Below are 20,671 nucleotides of genomic sequence, written 5' to 3' on the forward strand. Positions count from 1 at the left end.
TTGTACAAAATGTGTAACATTTCTGCTCTGCAAATTAGTCCACATGGAGAGCGACTGATTCCATGACATTCAAACCACTATACAATTGATGTTAGCTCTTCTTCATCACTTGCCCCATTTCACACAGGTTTCACTTAGAAAGAGGTTCTTTTGAATCTCTTCTCCCACCAATGTGACACATTCTTTGATTTGCTTGAGTTGAGAAGTACTTTGTATCAGGGATAGTTGTGAAATAGCTATCCTGAAAGTCAGAGATTCCAAGAAAATCAAAATGCCTTTCTTAAATTTCCTGTCTGAGGAGTTTGAGGCTTACGGTGTTATCCGTTCATGTTGAATCAGAAATGGGAGTGATGATTGTTATGTGCCGTGGGATAAGGAATGAAAGGTTGACATCATAAGACAGTAATATAAAATGAAATTTGTTGGTATTTGTTGGAAACTCCTACATACTGGTAGTCAGCTTTTATCTTTTTTTTTATTATTACCTTACTCATACTTGGCTTTATTACATGTGTATGTTTTACAAAATTTGTGCATTATTATTTTTGTTATTATCATTATCATTACTGGTACTTTTTTTGGTAATTAGATTTAGTTGATTTTTATCTCATTTGCAAAAAAAAAGTAATGAAATACTGTGAAGTTTATTCTTAGCTGGCCAAAGTTCTGGATGAAAATCACTTTTTTATTTGAAACTCCTGTTTACAAAAACTAACAAAAATGTCAGAGGAGATGGACATTCTTTAAATAGATTAGACAGAGAAATACAAGTCAGACATTAACCCATTTAGGACGGTTTGATTTTACTACAACACGCATTTCCCATAGACACTTGCCCGAGTATACTCGGGACTCGTTCTCAATGGGTTAATGTTGAGAAATCAACAGTATGTACATCAGTGACCATTCCAACACTACCATGACAGTAGAGGCATTACATGGTGCTCAAATAAATTGCTTGTTTTTTGTTTTGTTTTTTTACATACTGTATTTTCAAACTGATTGCTCAGATCTGAAATGATTATAACTGGTAAGGAATGTATTTCAATAGATTTTGTGTAACTGCATTTGTGTGGGCTTTTCAGATTTAGGATTTAGATGGATTTTACGTTGCTATACCATGGCTAAGTAGTCTTTACTCAAGGCATAAGAAATTTAAAAGCTGTTTAACCGCAGCTAACATTTCATATAGATATGTCATCCAGCATGACTTGTTGATCTTCAGTGAAAAAGATGTGATGTGCCCATACATAAGAAATGAAAGAAATGTCCAGAGGTTTTGAGGAGGGGAACTGTTGAAGGATTTTGTGGATGATACCAAGTAAAGACATGAGATCATGATAGTTTCACATCTTCTGAATTGACTCATCACTTCCAACCATATGGACTGCTGTCTGCTAGGGATGTGGTGGCTACCTCTATGTTGACAGAGATTTGATCTGTTTTTGGAGATTACGATAAAGGTACTGAAGATCTGCCCTAGATGTTGTGGGTTGCCTCATCATTCAATGGAAGAGATTTTAGTTGCCAATTTGAAGAGCAACAGTGAAGTGTGGTCCTGGCATCACCTGACATTTGGCTGTGGGTCTCTCTGTGTGCCAGGAATGACATCATTCTCACTTCATCAATTTTCTCTCTGCCAACAATGCAACATTTGAATTTATGCAAAAGTATCTTGAGCAAGTCATGCAAGTTACCATATTTTCCAGATAATACTTTCCACAAAGAGGAGGGGAGCATATCCACCTCATGTATAATCATGATCTGCAAATTATGATTTGATTTAGCCCTATAGAAGTATACTTCTCGGGTTGATTACGCAAATACTGCCTCTATCTAGCCAGCAACTAGTTTGTATCAGCTGTTGTTTGGGTTATGATCAGATACGACCCCTATACCTTTCTGGGTTTTGTTGATGAATATAGTTGGGACCTAGGAAACCGTGTAGGTTCTTCTTACTTTTATACATCAACAACATAATTTACTCTTATTGTATATCAATAACATCATTTACTCTTGTACATCAATAACATCAATGTATATTCACACACACACACACACACACACACACACACACATTCACACCAGAATAAATTATAGATATACAATGTAGTACTGACCAGTCATCAAGAACAGGTCAAAAAAATTGACACAGAGTGAAACTATTCCTCTTTAAACTCCTGTGGCTGCAGAAGTTTAGAGAGAGGGAAAGGGATCAATACTGCTGTATTCAATTATAGCCAACTGATTCAAAAGATGATCGATTTAACCATAAATTGTTTTTATATGTATCATTATTTATGATACGTGAAGCACTGGACTTTCATAGTGTCAAAGACAGAGGAAATATTAAATGTTTCATATTGCAGCATTCATATGATATGTGACTGTAATAACACTCTGCCTTCATAACCACAATTCTTTGATTTACTAGTACAATGCTTCTCAACAGATGCTAGAAACCATGAGAGGGATTCATGTATTCCCAACAGCTATACCCACTGCTGGATAGGATTACACACTGCCAAAGGAGACCACACACTCAGTTAAAAGTGACCCTCCATTAGAAAGGTCCAACCGATATGAATATGAGACGTTTTTTGAGACTTAAAGATTTACAAGGCTGAATCATAAACAATGATCACACCACTCTACTTATCGTCTTTCAAACTAGCTTCTTACAAACCATCAATTCGTGGACATTGGCACAAAATTATATAGTGTTTGTTCACAAAGTTTGTGAATGCATACCTCAGGCACAAAGTTGAGTGAGTATCAAAATTCATGATTTCCCTTCATCTTCAAGTTCTTTTTCTTACATTATTGTGCCCTTGCTTTCATTTAATTATAAAGGAAGAATACAGAAATGAAAAGGAAGAATGAAGGAAAAATATAGCTCATCATCATATTTATGATACTTCAAAATATTAATTGTAAGGTTAAAAAGCTGTTCTCTCTTTGAAACTAATCTTTTCCTCCTTCCTACCTGTCATCCACACAATTCTCGACAGTGCTCTATATTCAATTACATGTCCCTCTTGAAGACCAGAGAGTGGGCGGTGTGGGTGTAGCAAGGTTGTAAATATGTCCACAGTCAGTTCATGAAGTACAGTAATGACCTTGCTCGTCTGACCTTTCACCTCTGCTGGTGGATAACTTCCTACCAGCATGGAACACTTCCTGCCCCCTTCATCTCCCATCCACCTTGACTGATTGCTCCCATTCCTGGGCAAGGACAAGTAAAAATGGCAGCCAATGGTTTATTCCCCAAAGTGCAGGGTTACATCTGACTCCAATCAGACTAGCAGGCAGAACAAAATAAAAAAATGGATGCTTGGTTTTGCTCCATGCAATCTCAAACAAAATATCAGGCATCATGGAAAAACTTTCTTGACCATGAAGCGCATGGTGTTTTGAATCGAACATTAAAACCTACGCATTTTGAGTACACTATACTATTCAGCTAACAATTTAGAGTAAGATAAGAAACTTGTTATTCTTGTATTCAATTTATTTATGGCCTTGTCATAGAAATATATTTATGTCCAGGGATAGTGGAGAAACTTCTATGAAGAGGAAACCAGTTACGCATATCAAGGCAAATCTTCTCTTTTCTCCATGAAACAAGCATCATCCCTAAGGAAAAACCTTTTTTTAAATATCACTCTGATTATATAACTTGTGATTTCGGAATTAGATCCAATTTGTATTGCTTGCCTATAAATACACAGTAAAAGGAGCACATGAAACCACTGAAAAAATGGCAAATATCTCATTTGATGCATGAAGAATTTTGAGGAAAAATTAATCTACTATTTCAACATTTATTTATTTATTTTTGGGGGGTCATAATCACATTCGTACATACCTATGACTAGAAATATGGAATCAGAAGTAAAACCAACTGATGTATTCATATGATTTACACAGACAGCCGGAAGATGTTTTAGAATTGATATAGATAAAGTATGTTTGCATCTTCCTTAGACAGCTTTTGTTATAAGATATTTTGGTGTAAAGTGACTAGGCCACCATGTACAGTTGTATTACTTGCCTGTACAGCATAGGTGAGATGCACATAGGGGTGTGGATTGAGTAGACTCCTAGAAGGGTGGGGGAGGGGTCAAGAAAGCCGAGATGTCAGTGGTATGAAGCCTGGCTAAAGAGGGAATTAGGTTTATGTGTGGTCATCACCTTGACCAATGGTCTAATCTTTCCTTTCAACTCTCCCTCACCAGCTAGCTGGCTAGCTCCCCCCTCTCCCATGTGTTTCACTTTCTCACTTCACCCCCCCCCCCCTCCCCCACTCTATCTTTCTCACTTTCTCTTTCTCTTTCTCTCTTTGTGTCTTGTCGTTTTACTGTTTCATTCAGTTTCTGTGCTCTTTTTATTCATTTTCTCATCCTGGTAAATCCATATTTTATTTCTTTGTTGTTGTTCTTCTTCTTCTTTTTGAGTGAATTATCTAGCAAACCCTTTGGTATGGCTGATGTAATACTAACACAGAAGAATGAGGAAGAACTCAATCAGTCAGCTTTATTTTTTAACTCATTTGAGTAAGAGTGAACGAATGAGTGATGTACAGTATGTCCCAAAAAAATTACCATCAGTTTTTTGCATTGAAAACTTCCAATATGATTAGACTGTCTGAATGCTACTTCAGGGTCTTAAAATATAACATCTGAGCAGTATTTTGCAGAAAACACCATTCAATTTGGTTAAGTCGTCACAGAGAAATGTGGATCTTTGTAAAGCATGTCATCGATCTGATTCTTCCAAATTTAGCACTCATGGATGCTCTTGGTAGTGCATTTGTGTATGAACACAATGGACACACCTTGGAGAGAAGGGATTCCTGACATGCTCTACAAAGATCCTCATTTCTCTTTGGCCACTGAAGCAAATCGGATGGGGTTTTCAGTAAGATGTGGATAATAGGTTATAGTTTCATACCCTGAAATTTTATTTGGATTGATTCACTATTTCTAAAGTTACCATTCCGGAGGGGATCCCTTTGTAATTTTTTTTTTCTTCGGGGGGGGGGGGGGGGGGGGACATACAGTATTTTGATCCTCGGTACTCAGAGAATAGTGTTGTTGACCTATCATGGTTGGAAATGTAATGCTTGATGGTTTTATTGTTTCATTCGTATTCAATGACTTTCCACCTTTAAATGTTTTCAGTGATGTTGTTTGCAGAGCAGGGGCTTTGTCTATATCAGCCATTCCAGTTATCATCACGATTCCAGTTACTATCACTGGCATATTGTTCATTGCATATCAAATCTACAAGTTAGTTATTCAAGTTTCATTTATACCTTTGTCAATCCTCTACTCACTAACTAGCTTGTTGGTCATTCATGTAAAATTCCTCCACATGTGGTAGCTGGTAGTTATTGAAGCTTCTTGCTCGTAGGGCATGGTAGATGGAACATGTGCCCCAGTTCATCATTACTAGATAGCTTTGCACACATTTCATCTACATTTATACATGTCATTTCTATCATGTCCTGAAATAAAGTTTCATAAATGTTTTGTTTCTTTTTTTTCTCTCTCTCTCTTTTCCAGATGCACCCAACTACAGTGATGGTAGTGAAAGGTGAGTGCCCACTATCTGTTGTTATGACTGACCAGTCCCATAATGGGCAGCACTTAGATAATTATCCAGTGGTGGATCCAGAGGAGGGCACAACCGGCGCTTCCCCCCCCCCCCATTATTTTTTGTTAAAAACAAAAGAAATAAAAAGGAAAAATATGAAATGAAACCTGGAAGTGGCACCAGAAATATATTAGTTTAGCCTCCCTTTACAAAATTCCTGGATCCGCCCCTGTTATCCATTTAGGTCCCAAATGTCAAGGCTTGATTATTTTTTTTTTTTTTTATACAGCTAATTCCCTTTTCCGCCTAGTTATGCATAGGTCCACTGTAAGCTATGAATTGCACACAGTAAAAAATGAATGGAGCAGATCAAATTGAAGCTGCATGTAGTCAGTGTCAGTCTGCTCTTCATCTTTTCCATTCTGTCCTGAAGGTGCCGTACTTGTTAGGAGCATCACTATTGTAAGGTTTGCATGCTGCAGAACGTTGCCAAATATAGAACAGGTTTCACTCTAGTCAAGCTTGCCTCGTACATCCTTGGTCAAGCTAAGCACTCTGTGAATAAAAGTGAAATGCAGCCAAAAGTTGCTGACACTTCTGCGGTGTTGACAGGCAATAGTTGCATAATCTTCATCCTGTGAAATTGGCACATTTGGTACCAGACTTCACGTTGGTAAGTGTTTTCATCCATGCCTCCCAGAATGTGTCTGGCTTATTTGTGATAGGCTTTTCTGGCTGTGACTGAGTGCTCTGTTGACATTAATTGACCTCTGGAAATCATGTTATCCTTCTCACATCACAGCCTGGTCCAAACTCCGATGCTGAGCCTCCAGGCGTCATGTCATGCCTAATCGATTGACAAAATTGCTTCCCAGTCAGACTAAGAATTTTATCAGGATGCCAAGAAGGGACGTTGCCTTCTTGAGACTTAAAGATGTTCATTGTGCTTATGGTGAATATTTAAGTAAAAACATAGTTCTCATAGGCCTGCAGAACTGTTGATTTTTGCTATGAAATGTACACATCTGCAGAGGAAATATGTGTGAAACAATGCTGTAATAGCACAATTTCAGTTGGGTAATGAAGAAAATTTGAAATAATAGCCAAGAAGGTTTGCCGGAAGTACTGCAATCTAAGGGCTTGTTACGTAATGTTTTATAATCGGTTATCCAGGTTATCGATAATCGACAAATAGGGCCACAGCAGTACCATCGATCTTCTGCGCTGGAGTGAATTGCATGCAGCTTGGTGGAAAATATGAGCACTAGGGGCACGATCGATCATCACGTAACATTCTATCTACTAATAATGTGGAGCACACTTCAGGAATTAAAAATCATGTACTACGATGGAAATTATTTTACACCTTTGATCTCAAAATACTCCAAAACAACTTAGTATCCTGTGAAAACACATCAGCAAGCCAGTTTCTGGGTAGTCCCTTCTGAGGTATTGCAAGCAAATTCCAAATGGTATATAGAAGATAATTTTTTAGCTCTTCTGAGAACTATGTTTTGGCTTTAATGGCAATGGTAATGGCAATGGTAATGGCAATTATCATTTTTCTAAAATATAAAAAGCTTTGTTCCACAAACTAATATGTTATTGCTGGGTTGTGTAGTGTCAAGGTGACATTAGCCGTTTGATCACTGGAATGACATGAACATTGTGGAAGATATGTGAGACTTTACAAACCTAGCAATCAACAGGATGATGTCATTCACAACATCATTTTAGAAATGTCTACTGAACATGCTGAACACTTCACAGAGGTTTTATCCTCACAATTTTGTGAGTCACAAATAAAAGTAAATATAACAACTTACCAAAGCATTACCTTCCAGTTATGTGAGTACTACATGATAAGTATGAGAGTAATGAACTTGGTATTAATATGCAGCATGGGCAAACAGCAGCCGCACACGAACACCTAGGTTACTATGTGCACATTCATCCCTATGTGCTGAGTGAATGCAAGCAGTATGATATTCATGTTCATTCCTTGGTTGACACGCTAGTAGGCATGCATCAGCTGCAATTGAGCAAGGTGTTGGAACTTATACTTTTTGGCAAAGTGTGAGAATTTTCTGACATTGGAAATCCCTAAATAAAGTAACAACATTTCAGCTTTCAGTTGGAAATTGTTCAATTATCTCCTTATTCAAATAAAGTACAACTGTTGTTATCTTTTGTGGTCTATCTCAATCACGAATTTGCCATTTTCTGCTCATAGGTAGTTTCCGATCGTGAATTCAACCACCAACTGTGGATTTGCAAAATATGCCTGCAAAATTTTTGGCATCTATAGTAATTTCCATGGTGACAGAGTTCATTTTAGAACATCAATATTTTGATGACATGTTGCCACTGAGGCATTTGTATAGACAAGTGGGTGAATGCTTCCCAAGTAGGAGCTAATTGTACGTGGAGTCTGATCTCTCCTACAGTGGAGCTGGGAGGAATGGAGAGGTGCCATTTAGTAATTCTAAAGGGGAACTAGGGGATGGCCTGGCAAGGAGGGGAGAGGACTTCTCATGGTGGTGTCTGTCTTTAAACTTTGGCAGGGATGTGTGATGTAAGACAGCAGATTGCCTCTGATAGGTTCCTTGCCATATGCTGCTACTCAACAAGCTATCCTGCTCTGAATCCAGCAACTTATTTTTTTTGTTTGTCCTGTACTGTGGCTTTCAAACCCTAAAAGGTGATTAAGTCAAGGATTCCTTCCGGCAGGAAGAAAATACCTCTGATATTTGGATTTCATTAACACCATCTCCCAGATAAACACTTTTGGGCACCTGGATGTCAAATGTTAAGTGCATTGTTTGCACAGAGTGAGGCTGTAGTGATACACCTCACATAGTGAAAGGCTACACATCTGGACAAGAATATACACAGCACTGGAAAACAAGATTGTAACAAATATAAGACATTTCTGAAGAAAAACATCATCAATGACACCATTAATATATTTCATAAATCCTAGGATCAGAGGAGAGGGCAGACTCAAGTTGTATCTTGATTCAGGAGCCTACTAAATCCTCTTGCAAAGTGGTGATAGCATGGTATTATGATGGATGAAGTGTGAGTCCAATCTCCACATAGTTTGCCACATGCTAGGATTATTGAACACATGACCGGGGCCATTTTTCTCGGGGTATACTTTACACCAGTGACCCACTTTTGGCTGCTATTTGTAGACTGTGCCTTTGTTCTACAAAGTCCAGATCTGCCAATTACCATGACATCGGGAACCACCTGCTCATCAGTGAGTGAGCCTCGGTGAAGGGAAGATGGGAGGAACGGAGGTCAGGGCAGATAGAGAGAGCGAGGGAAGGAGGGCTGGAAGAGGAAGAGGAAGAGAACTCGGTTAGGGAAGCAAGGAAAAGTGACTGCTGGACGTGAGGATGAACAAGGAATGAAGAGAGGGAGGAGCAGCGGGAAAAGAAATGAAAAAGAGAGAGGAAAGGATGCTGAAGAAGAGAAAGACTGAAAGCAATCCTGGTGTGAAGCAAATACGCACAAATTTAGTGAACCAGGAAAAGTTAAAGATAGCTAGACAGCTCCAGTGAAAAGATTAATTCTTGAGAAAGAAAAGAAGAGAAATGAAAAGGAAGCTGGATTATTCAAGCATCATAAATGACAGTGTTCACTAAACAGAGCAAACACAGACGAGTCAATGCATTCAGTATTTTCATGTGGGTGATTGTTTGGTTTTTATAGCATAAGAGTGCAAACAGCTGCAGCAACATTGTGTTATGCAGTCACTGTTCACTCTCGCAATAAATGTGGATACCTTTATACATAGCTATAGAGATACCCACAAATAAGGAGATGGGAGAGTAGATAGTGTTGAATATAAATAGATTGATTGATTGATTGATTGATTGATTGATTGATTGATTGATTGATTGATTGATTGATTGATTGATTGATTGATTGATTGATTGATTACTTTATTGTCCACACTGGAAATTACAGATGTGTATATTGCAGTATTCCAATTACTATTTATTGATTGTATGTGGCTCATTTAAGCTGAAAGGCACTACCATTGCTTCTGACTGATGAAAGTTTATTACACAGTTATTGTTGCATAGACTTTTATGCATCACTTTGAGTTTATTGGTACTTTTAGATTGCATGAGAGTTTGTGTTACAAGTCAATTAAATGCTAATAGAAATGGGACATGCCAATTATAACAAGTAAGTAAATTTTCAAAGTTACTTGATAGCAGAATGCCTTTTGTGTCTAAAAAGCAAGCATTGAAATTTATTCGATCAAAAAGAGATATTTTGTCTGTGTTGAATTCTATTGAATTCATTGTGGAGTGCAGTGTTTGGTCTTGTGGTCTTTTTGTAATCTTCTATCCCTTTACCATCATAGATGTTTCAATTTGATTCATCCTTTCCATGTGGTTTATGATTGCATAAAAATCATCAGTCTTGACTGCACCAGCACCATAAGCCTTTCTAAGGTTATGAGTATTTCTGTGTCCGATCATTTTTGTCAATTGTCTCAAAAACTACAAATAGATAAATGAATGCCATTATTATTCTTGATGAAAATGAACAGTACATACAAATGTTTATACTTCTCTAAGTCTGTTTATCTGTATTTCAGTGTTTCCACATCTAATGAAGATACAGAGCATGAATAAGTAAAAACCAGAATCATAATTTTGTTATTATTATTATTATTATTATTATTATTATTATTATTATTATTATTATTATTATTATTATTATTATTATTATTATTATTATTATTATTATTATTATTATTATTGTTATCATCATCATCATCATCATCATCATCATCATCATCATCATCATCATTATCATTGTTATCATTATTATTGCATGATTTATTATCATCATGGCCAAAGATGCATACAACATAAATATTTCCCTGATTTGATGTATGACATTGGCAAGCCTTTCTACATACATCTTGGTAAAAGGTTTAAAATTGTAGGTACATTTAGCTAGGGAAAAGTAAAGTTTGTCAGTGTGTTTGGCAGCGATCTTGCTCTATCACTCTCTTTGATCTCTCTACTAAGTCTATGAATTTTTGTTTTTCCTTGTCCATCTCTCTCTTTCATTCTCTGTATTTCTCTTTATCTCCCTGTATATCTCTATCTCTCTATCTCTCGTTATATCTCTATTTCTCTATTCATATCTATCTCTTTATTTGTCTCTATCTGTATATATCTCTATCTATCTATATATCTTTATTTCTCTATGTATATCTATTTCTCTCTATATCTCTATCTCTCTATATATCTGTATATCTCTCTGTATCTGTCTCTCTCTCTCTCTCTCTCTTTGTCTTTCTCTCCTGATGCAATTTGTACTTCTTTTGTTTTTCCTTTCTGTCTATCCTTTCCATCCCAACTTCTCCTTATTGTTTTGCTCAGTCCAAAATTTTTCATACTTCTTTCATCAGTATATCCCCATCTCTTCATCCTCCTATGTTGTCACCCCCCCCCTTCCCCTTCACACTCCCTGCTCCCTGGTATGCCTTCACACCACACAACCTCCCTTGTGTCCCTTACATCCCTCACCCCGCTTGAGGAATGGTAGAGAGGGTCACCCAGGTAGAAGGTATAGCTTGTACCCGAATTCATGAGCCTCAAAAGTGACCTCACCTTCCTTCCCTTCCTCCTGTATTGGGTAGCCAGATTGACAGCTTGTTCCAGTCCTCTCATCTTACATCACATTTCTGTCAGATGTGATGATTCACTTGTTGCATAAGTCATGTGAATTGCTAAGGAGGGCGAGATGATGATGAGCTTGGTAACCAAGACTCGGAGGGGGTCATCTCGGCAAGACTGCCGGCTAGAGTGGGGCAGGACAGGACGTGCCACGTCACTCAATGTTTAAAACATAGTAAGCTGCTTGTTGCCATGGCAACATCATGCTATGCTGGTCATTCTTAGTTATCTCCAACCTCTAGGCCAGTCCCTAAGACTCTTGAAAGCCGGAATGGGAGCACGCACTCAATCATGTTTTTCCCTTGCATGATAGATTAGCCAACCCGACAGCACTCACTGACAAAGTAGCATAAATGAATGATGAGATGAGTGGGATAGCATCTTTCACTTGCTAGCCTTGGTTTGTTAACCCACATCGGGCCAAATACGGGATATTCCGTAGTTTGTTCGAACGCCGCAGGGGCCACATACGGAATATCCCGTAGAGAATGAGATGACATATAAACGACGTCATTCCAAAGTTCTTTCACCTTCTAACCTTTGACAACATATCCCAGAATGCTTTGCTATACTGTCTGCGATAATTCAAGAAGGTTTTGTCAGTGGAACGCCAACAAAATCGTAAAATCATCGGAAAAAATGTGTGTTTACATGGAATAACGCGAATAACCACGAATCGTCAGTGGGTACTATGTACAGCTGTACGGAGTGCTCGATTTTGGATTTTCTGCAGCAGTTTTTGAGGAGGTTTGGACACTTGCAGGGCGATGATTCGACTGTGATAATAGTCCCACATGTACATCCACGTGTATGTACAATAATTGTATAATTCACTCGAACCTGAAAAGCTGTAGCTGTATCTATCGTGACGAGTTTCGCTTCAACAAACTATAGGATGCACACATTATACTATCGATTTCCCGTGCACTCGCAATGGCTCCATCGTCATAAATATAAACAGAGAGCTGACACTCTGATCATTTCATTTCCGGTACTGGATGTGTAAAATTACAACATTTGCTATTTCTAATCCATGAATGAAAGCAAACAAACAAATTGATTTTGTAACTTTTGGATGGCTGTACTTCACTTCTGCTGAGTGCTATGACTGCACTGTGTATTGAATGGCAGCATGTCATATATCATTTAAAAGGGAATTTTATCCTCGTTCAAATGATATATAATTTGTCTATGTTTTGTTTACTGTTTGCTAATGAAGATCGATTGTTTGGAGAGTTGTCTGCCTGTCGGCGTGTGTGTGCAAACGGTGCTGGGCTACTGCGGTGCTTGTTTACACAAGTGCGGTGGCCCAATATGGGTTAAGTGCATGATAAAATGAGAAAAACCACATAAAACCTAGTAATAACTCAGACAAAGGACCATTATCATAATGAAGTCTACAAAATGACAGCCGAGGATTACCTGCAGTGTTGCCAGTTTCCATTTAAAAGATGAATTTCATTTTGGTTTATGATACCTCCTTTTCTCCCATTTATCTTAGCTATTTGCAAAGAAAATGTATCTCTATGGCAGAGTGTTTTTATACCCAATGAAAAGGTAAAAGCTGTGTATGAAGATTATCTGGTAACTGGCAAGCATACATGTTACTTCATTTCTTGTTCCAAGTAAAATTTGAATCTTACAATCATTTATGCAAAATGTGATTTATCAGTTTTGTATCCTTTGTCTCATACAAGTTATTTAGGCCCAAGAGTTGTACTGGTTAAATGATTCAAGTTGTGGGAATAAACTTTCTTGTCTTTTTTCTTGGCATGCTATTGTATAGATCCATTGTGATTACAGTGCCACATAAAGTTAAGAATCTGTTCATCCACTACTCCTTGATGCATTCATGCATCATTTCATATTTAAGAAGATATGTATCTATATAAAAACTGTCAATTTGCCACAGAAAGTCAGTCTCTACATGGCATACAATCAGATTTCATGTACCAAAAATATGATTAAATTTTTTGTAATTGGTGGTGTCATTTGTTGCAATTATTTTTGGACTTTAAATTGAAAAAAAAAAAGTTGACAAAAGTATATTCATGTTTTGTTCGTAAAGAGTGAGGTTCCCCCTGTGTACAGGCAAAAGTCATAGACCCATATGGTCACCATGACTACATAACAATTGTTACTATTGTTCCTTCTAACATTTTGAGCTATTCATATTGTGATATTATGTTTCTGTCATGCCTGTCCTATCGAGGACCAATATTTTTTTTTTCTGGAGCCTTATCTCACTCCCGAACAGAGACCTGCAACTCCTAATGCCCCACCCTCTTTGTTCTTCCAACATTTCCTCCCCCCCCCCTCCCATCCCTGCAGCTTTCACCTGACCCCACCCCACCCCCCTAGAAACAAATCAGATGAAAAGAAAAGAGGATCCAATGCAAGCCCTCCACTGGGACTCTGTCTTGACGACACGCTTACACATGTCAGGAAAGGAAAACAAACTGGAGGAATGGGAGAAAATAGTTACTAAAATAAACTTTGCGCAAAGTGATTAAGATGAATGAAGACAGGTGAAAAGATGGTGTGTAGGGATGGCAGCCAAAACTTTGTGTGACAGAAAAATTTCAGACTTTTCTTTTCTGGCTACCTAGCCCAGATGTCCCTCAATTTTGATCCAATGTCTGAGGTATTTGACAAGGTGTTTCAAGAGGAGTTATATGAGATCTTTTGAATAATATTCCTAATTATCATTGTAGAAACTCTTCACTGAGTTGAATTCCATCAAATAGCAAACAATCTTCCTACAGGTATAGTCCATCAGATAATAGCTGAATGTGCTGGAATTACATCTAATTGAAGCAGTCTTTCTGTGCAAACTTTAGCAGACTTTTCCATTTTGATGAAACACCCTAACCCCGTAGAGCTGGCCTTAAAAAACAGTGCAACGAACTTGGATGTCGTGATGATAGCGCCCTCGCCAGCAGCTTTGCGTGTAGATTTTCCATTTGTCACACGAAACAACCGTCATTGATTACGACGGACCCCTCCATGCTCCCCATCTTGTTTGGTAGGGCTCCACAGCCTAATAAGAGTGGAGTCCCTATCATTGGCTGATCACGAGATGGGATTCGGAACGGCCTACTGGTGACAGAATGTTGTTATCCGCAATGATTAGATCGCTCCCCTCTTCCTATTTGCTTTATGTGTTTATGGCTAATTTGCATCGTACTTGCCACGTCCGTGAACATGACAAATATTGGGTTTTTGCACCTCTCGCCCCTCGCTGAAATTTGAACAAGGAAGAGCTGGTGCAGGGGACAAACTCTCTCTCTTCAAACCCAAGTTGTGCCGACACTTCTTTTTCTGCCTTCTCAGTCGTTTCTATTTGTTGTTCTCATGTCCTGAGCTCTTCTCTGCTTCTTCTTTCCCATGCTGTCTTTTTTTTCAAATATCTTGTCTCTTTCCCGTGTCCATCTCTCTCTCTCTGTTCTGTTCATGTTTGTTCCACTCTGGAGTAGATCCCAGGCACTTTCTAGAGATTGATATGTGTATCTGAGGACGACAGAGAGGGTAGTACTTGGGCTGGCATTTCCAGCACAAGCCTAAAGTTGCTGGCATTTAATCTTTCCTCTTCCTTCTCAATATGGACTGCTGGTTGATACAGGCGACTCCAATCATAACAAAGTCCTTGGGACCAGCAGTTTTCTATAGTTATATCAAAATTTCATTTTAGCCCTGTTGAACAAATGAAGTATGTAAAGATATGTAGATCATAATTTTGGCACCTGAATTTTTGCTTCATTGTCATGAATTTCATTAGAACTGTGTTCGTTTAAAGAGAAGCATACTTTATTGAGCACAGGCTCTTTGTATGTATGCATGTGTGTGTGTATGTGTGTATGTGGATGTCAGTATGTCTGTGTGTGTGAGTTTATGTGGGTCTGTTTATGTGTATGTGTATTTTGTTTATATCTGTGTGTGAATGTGCGTTAACAGGTCCAAACATTCTGAAAGATTCAATTACTCCAATTATCTTTTTATTCATGTTGTGATTATTTAGTTGCAAAACTATTTAGATGTAATTACTCATATGCAAAGATTCAAGCTTCAGCTTCTTTAGACTGAACTCCCCTGCATGCATTTAAACACCATCGTACTGAGCAATTTAGAGGCAACCATTTCAGTTATACATATGTAGTAATCTCATGACTTATTTAAAGAAAACTTAACAGCAGTCTTTGTATAAAAATGAACACAAATTTACACAAATTCTGAATGACATACACAGTATGACTTTATGTGAGGTATCTCAGAAATCATGGCTTGATTGTTACCAATATGACTAAATCAACAACATTTCAATTTGACAGAAAATGAGGCATATGCTGCATGATGCTTTATAGGACATCTAATGAATGCAAGCTGGGATTGATGATTCTATAATGCAGAGATGATGTACCAGTACACATAATGTATGCTCTGCAAGTTTGCTTGTAAGTTTTATTCTAATTTGAGCAGATTTCCTTGGTACTCATCAAGCATATTTTAAGTTGTGCTGTACTCTGGTGCTCGGAAGTCAATATTTCTCACCATTCATGCTATCTTTCTGTCCTTTGCTTCTTCTTTTTTCTGTCCTTTTACATTTCTACTTCTCAATCATCCAATCAATACCCATGATGTATCAAATCCAGCACTCAGTCTACCCTTCCCCCCCCCCCTCCCCCAAAAACTGTAAAACGGGCATTGATTATTTCACTATGTCCGCATCAAACGAGATGTGAGGGATTCCAGGGCACTGACAGCCGACTTAACGAGATGAGTCGTTTCCTTCATCGCTCATCTTCATTCCGTCTCACGTGTCTGGCCGGCTATTGATTTGTGGGTATCTGGGGGGAGATGCCTCCTGCATCTTTGATAACGTGGCTGGTGGAAGATGGCGGATCGCCAATGAATTCTTGATGTAATTTGGCAAAAATCTTCCGAGGAACTCTTGTTGCCCAAGAAGGAATTTTTTCGAACATCCGAACAAGAGTTTATTGCCTCTCCGTATGTCATCGTGGCCTCAATAGCAGTCTGGTATCTCGCTGTATATTTCATGCAGATCTCACATGATGAGCACGGCTACAAACACATGTTGGTTCAGTGCCTCTCTGGTGGGGGGAATTAGCTAATGTGGAAGGCCTCTCCATGTTTCCATTATCTCATAAAAGTGTCTGATTAAAGATGGTATCATCAATTCCGCAGGTTTTTTCCACTTTCTAGAACTAAAACTAGGTTAAAATGCCTCTACGCGCATATTTCCATCAATGTTCAGGAAGTTAATGATATCATATAGAAAATTATGGACCGTCTTTCTCATTCATTTGCAGAGAACAGTTATGGTGTCTAATTCTTTGCAAGTTTTTGTTTCAAAAAAAAAAATGTTAAATTTTCCTATTTTCCCATATGGACACAAAGCTTATTTCAGGCTTTATTTTTCAATGTGAACAGACCTCTCTCTTACTTGAATGTGAGTTTCTCTCTGATGGCTTCGTCCATGAGTGCACCGTTTCATTATTTCCTGGAGATTCAGTATACGAGATGGTAGCTTATAATTGTCCTCAATCACTTGCAAAAACTGACTTGTGTGTGATGAGTCAACAGGTATAATAAAGTTTGCATGCTGTGGGATTAATGGTCATCGTGTTTCCCTCCTGTTGAGACACTGATGATGGCTGCAGTACGACCATCAAGTTAGTTCCATGCAAACACAGTGCAACTTAAAAGGTGTGAGGCCATCAATACAGCAATATCTTGAGATGATGAAATGTTGAATATTGGGCATCCAACAAATGTACCCTTAGAAACAAAGTGTCAAAATTTTTGGAGTTTATGCCCTTTCACTCACTGTATTGATTTCTTTGAATCATTTCTTTCTTAATGCTATTAGGTGCCTTGCAAGGGTTATATCTTAACAGGATTATATCTAGGACAGTGTGACATATACCCTACATATACCCTGTAGGTATTCAAGCTGTGCTATCTGTGTTCAACCTTAGTTTATCAAGTCAAGCATTTCTTCAGGTTGTGTTGCAACTGCACTTTTTTCAAGAGATTAAATTGTGATAGCATCCTAATCCTCTCACAAGAATATGGAACATTCTGTTCCCCCTCAGATATACAGCACACGTCAACATTACAGGATTTTGGACCAAATGTTTAACTTACACGTACCTACATCTATTTTGTTAATGCTCTTTTTTTTCCTTTTCTATTTATATTTTTGCAATTTGAAAATAAAAATCACTATGTCTGGAATGCCCAACATCAGCCATGTCTCCATGACACCACTGTTTCTTCTGTTGACTCCATAAAAGACTATCAATGACTACAGGTGATATCCGTGGTCAGTAATAAGGTAGTCTGATTTGGTTAATGAGAGGAGTGCAGCAAGGAATGTCTGCTGATTTGTGCTGATAGTCATACAGAGGTCTATGTATGCTTTTACTCATTTTATAGTCAAGATGTACCATGAGAATTTTCTGATCAGCTTTCGCCAGCCGGGACAAAATGCACTCCCTCAACCTGATATGGTAATGTAATCATGCACAGAGTGAAATGTCAGGTTCGTGTGGGCTCGCAATCATCACATGGTCACGTTCATGTCAAAAACAGTGTGTGGGAATGTTGTGGTGATGCACTTTTAAGTCCTTTGTGCACTGGTCACTTTAAGAAAGTTCAGCAAAATTCCCTTGTCAAAATTAGCCTTGGACATGAGAATGAGCTTATTGCAGCTCTTGCTTACCACTCTCATGGGATAAGAAAAGTCAATGTCATGAGTATTTGGGAACCCTCAAGCCTGATGGGATAAGGACAGACATTTATTTCATCTTATTTGCCCAAGGCAAGTTCCATTCAGTACATCTCTTTCAATGTTTCAATTCATTACCAATTTCCGTGGTGCAATGACAAAATGATTCTTCTCTCCTCCTACTGCAGTGAGTACTCAGCCACTGAGGATGAGGCCCAGTGTGAAATCTACCAGGGAACGGTCTGCAACCCTCCTTTCGTCCAGAGCCAGGTCTACATCGAGGTGGGCCAGACCCAGGCTGCCATCGAGGCCCAGCTGGTCCAGGCCCTGCACCAGATCAGGACTGACCTGCCAGACCTGGACGAGCGCTGCACCCGCTACCTCCGGCCCTCCATGTGTCTCACCGCCTTTCCCATGTGCACGGAGCGGCCGCGCCTCAGCATCTACCGCATGTGCTACGAGGAGTGTACCCTCCTCACCACGAGCATCTGTCGGTCAGTCATCGACTACGTGGACAGTCGGCCCGAGCTGGGGCTGGTCGATCTGTTGCCCATTTGCACTGACCTGCCACTGCCCGGCAGCAATGCAGAAAATGCCTGTATTCAAATGGGTATTTCACAGACTGGAGGTAAGGCTTACTCTCTAACCAGCAGTAAATTTTCTCTTTTTTGGGGGGGGGGATGATAAAATGCCAAATCAACCCAAAATAACAGTCCAGAAAGAATAATTAATCAGTTTAGATTGAATATAATGATATTTGACTCATGTTTCCAGCAATATAAAAAGTAAGGTAGTATAGATGAGACACTTTTCCATGTAGGAAAAGTGTCCATGCATTATTAAAAGAGAGCGTTAATATGTCTTTATGAGAATATTTCACTTGCTGCACATGGCACCTAATAATCAAAAATTTATTAGAGTTTGACATCAAGTGGTGGCTCTATGACGGTAGTGAAAACATCTAATGTAAGAGTGGTATGAGTCATGTAAATGGGCTGGTGTGATCCGAGAACAATCAATAAGCATCAGATATCAGACTTGCTTTTTCAGCACAAGTCTTTTCTCTAAGGTGATTGTATCGTGGAGTAAGACGGGAATGTAAGGAAAAGAAAATATTGATTGTCACGGATACACGTCCTTGACGAAGGGGCAAAATTGGAGGCAATGTGTGAGACACAGCCACGGAGAGTGAGATGATCGGACGGATGAGGCCTCACTTCCAGGAAACTGTATCCTTTTTACAGTTCGGTTTCCAAGGCACCACCTTTTCAGCCAAACTGTAATGCGACGCCCAACCTTGCAGTCACTCCGTGGCCCCGAATCTCCGCCGAAATTAGCCGGCCCCCCAAAAAAATTTGGAAAAGAAAAGTGTGGAGTCTTCTTTCACACGCCATGGCGGGTTGGGAGAGAACGCTCTTGGTCATGACTCAATAGCTAATAAGAAGGTGACACCGTCTCATCAACAGTCCATTTGGGCGGAGAGGGAGGCAACCCCCCAGAGGAGCCATGATTCACGCCATGCCTACAAGCTACCAGTGAAAACTATTGTTGTGTAAAACAGCTTACAGGTCAGTTGTAATTCATACTCCTGCCCAATGTCTTCGTACTGCCACATATTATTTTACCCTTTTCATTAATTGATATTACTGTTTTTCTCTTGTTTCCAGCTGCGACGCTGTCTCCATTTGGTGTACCAACGTAAGTGAAATTATTTGAATGTATTTCCTATGTGATATTAAACAGTGTTTGTATGGTCAATCAAGCTATAGCTTGGTAACAGATAAATCTGTTTATAAATTTGATGAGGTTAATGTATATGTTTCATGTGACTGTTGTTATTGATTGTACATGGTAGTAAACAACATCGGTATTATTCCATGCCTCGGTCAAAAGGATGTTGTTTTGAATGTGTGTATTTTTCTACTATCACCATACCTAATTTAAGATTCGTTATCACTTTGCTGTCAGAAGTAGGTAATTTATGCCTGACGCTCCTCTTGTTCGAAGGCAAACACACAATGGCCCGAATTCACGAAGGTGGTACAATATTGAAACCATGGTTTAAACCACATTTCGCTGACGAAATGACTGATTTCGTAACGAAATAGGCCATGCGACACTTGGCACTCCATACAAATTGTCCATGGTTTAAACCATGGTTTCAACTGTGCCACCTTCATGAATTCAGCCCAATAAGTACAAGTTTGGATAGTGCTTTCACAGTACATGCGGCAAAAGATGTGATTTACATTTATGTTTGTCCCCAGGACTCGATACTACATAGCGAAAGAGCGCAGCATGAACAATGAGACCGGTCTGCGGACCGGTGACAAGGCCATCCTCCGATGCCGCATCGTGGGCGAGCCGACGCCCCACTACCGGTGGTACAAGAATGATGCCCTCCTCACGGAGCAGCGCAGAGACCGCAGGATCACCACCAGGGAATATGAATGGGGCTCCAAGATGACCATCCGCAATGTTGACACCACGGACATTGGCTACTACAAGTGCGAGGCACAGAATGAAGCTGGGATTCGCTCAACCACTGGAATACTGTTTGTTAGGATTGGTGAGTCTTGACAATCACCAAACGACTTTCCATTGCGAGATT

The 20,671-nt window shown here is 39.1% G+C and overlaps 1 protein-coding gene across 1 annotated transcript in view; it reads left to right on the plus strand.

Moving 5' to 3' along the window:
• Positions 1-20,671, plus strand: part of LOC140237182 (inactive tyrosine-protein kinase transmembrane receptor ROR1-like) — a 161,794-nt gene that overhangs the window by 115,243 nt on the left and 25,880 nt on the right. Inside the window, exons 4-7 of the mRNA XM_072317123.1 lie at positions 5,568-5,598; positions 18,249-18,688; positions 19,728-19,758; positions 20,328-20,629. Coding sequence (XP_072173224.1) covers positions 5,568-5,598; positions 18,249-18,688; positions 19,728-19,758; positions 20,328-20,629 — 804 coding nt within the window. The remainder of the gene's footprint in view (positions 1-5,567; positions 5,599-18,248; positions 18,689-19,727; positions 19,759-20,327; positions 20,630-20,671) is intronic.

Source organism: Diadema setosum, chromosome 13 (assembly GCF_964275005.1).
Source record: "Diadema setosum chromosome 13, eeDiaSeto1, whole genome shotgun sequence".
Classification (NCBI taxonomy): domain Eukaryota; kingdom Metazoa; phylum Echinodermata; class Echinoidea; order Diadematoida; family Diadematidae; genus Diadema; species Diadema setosum.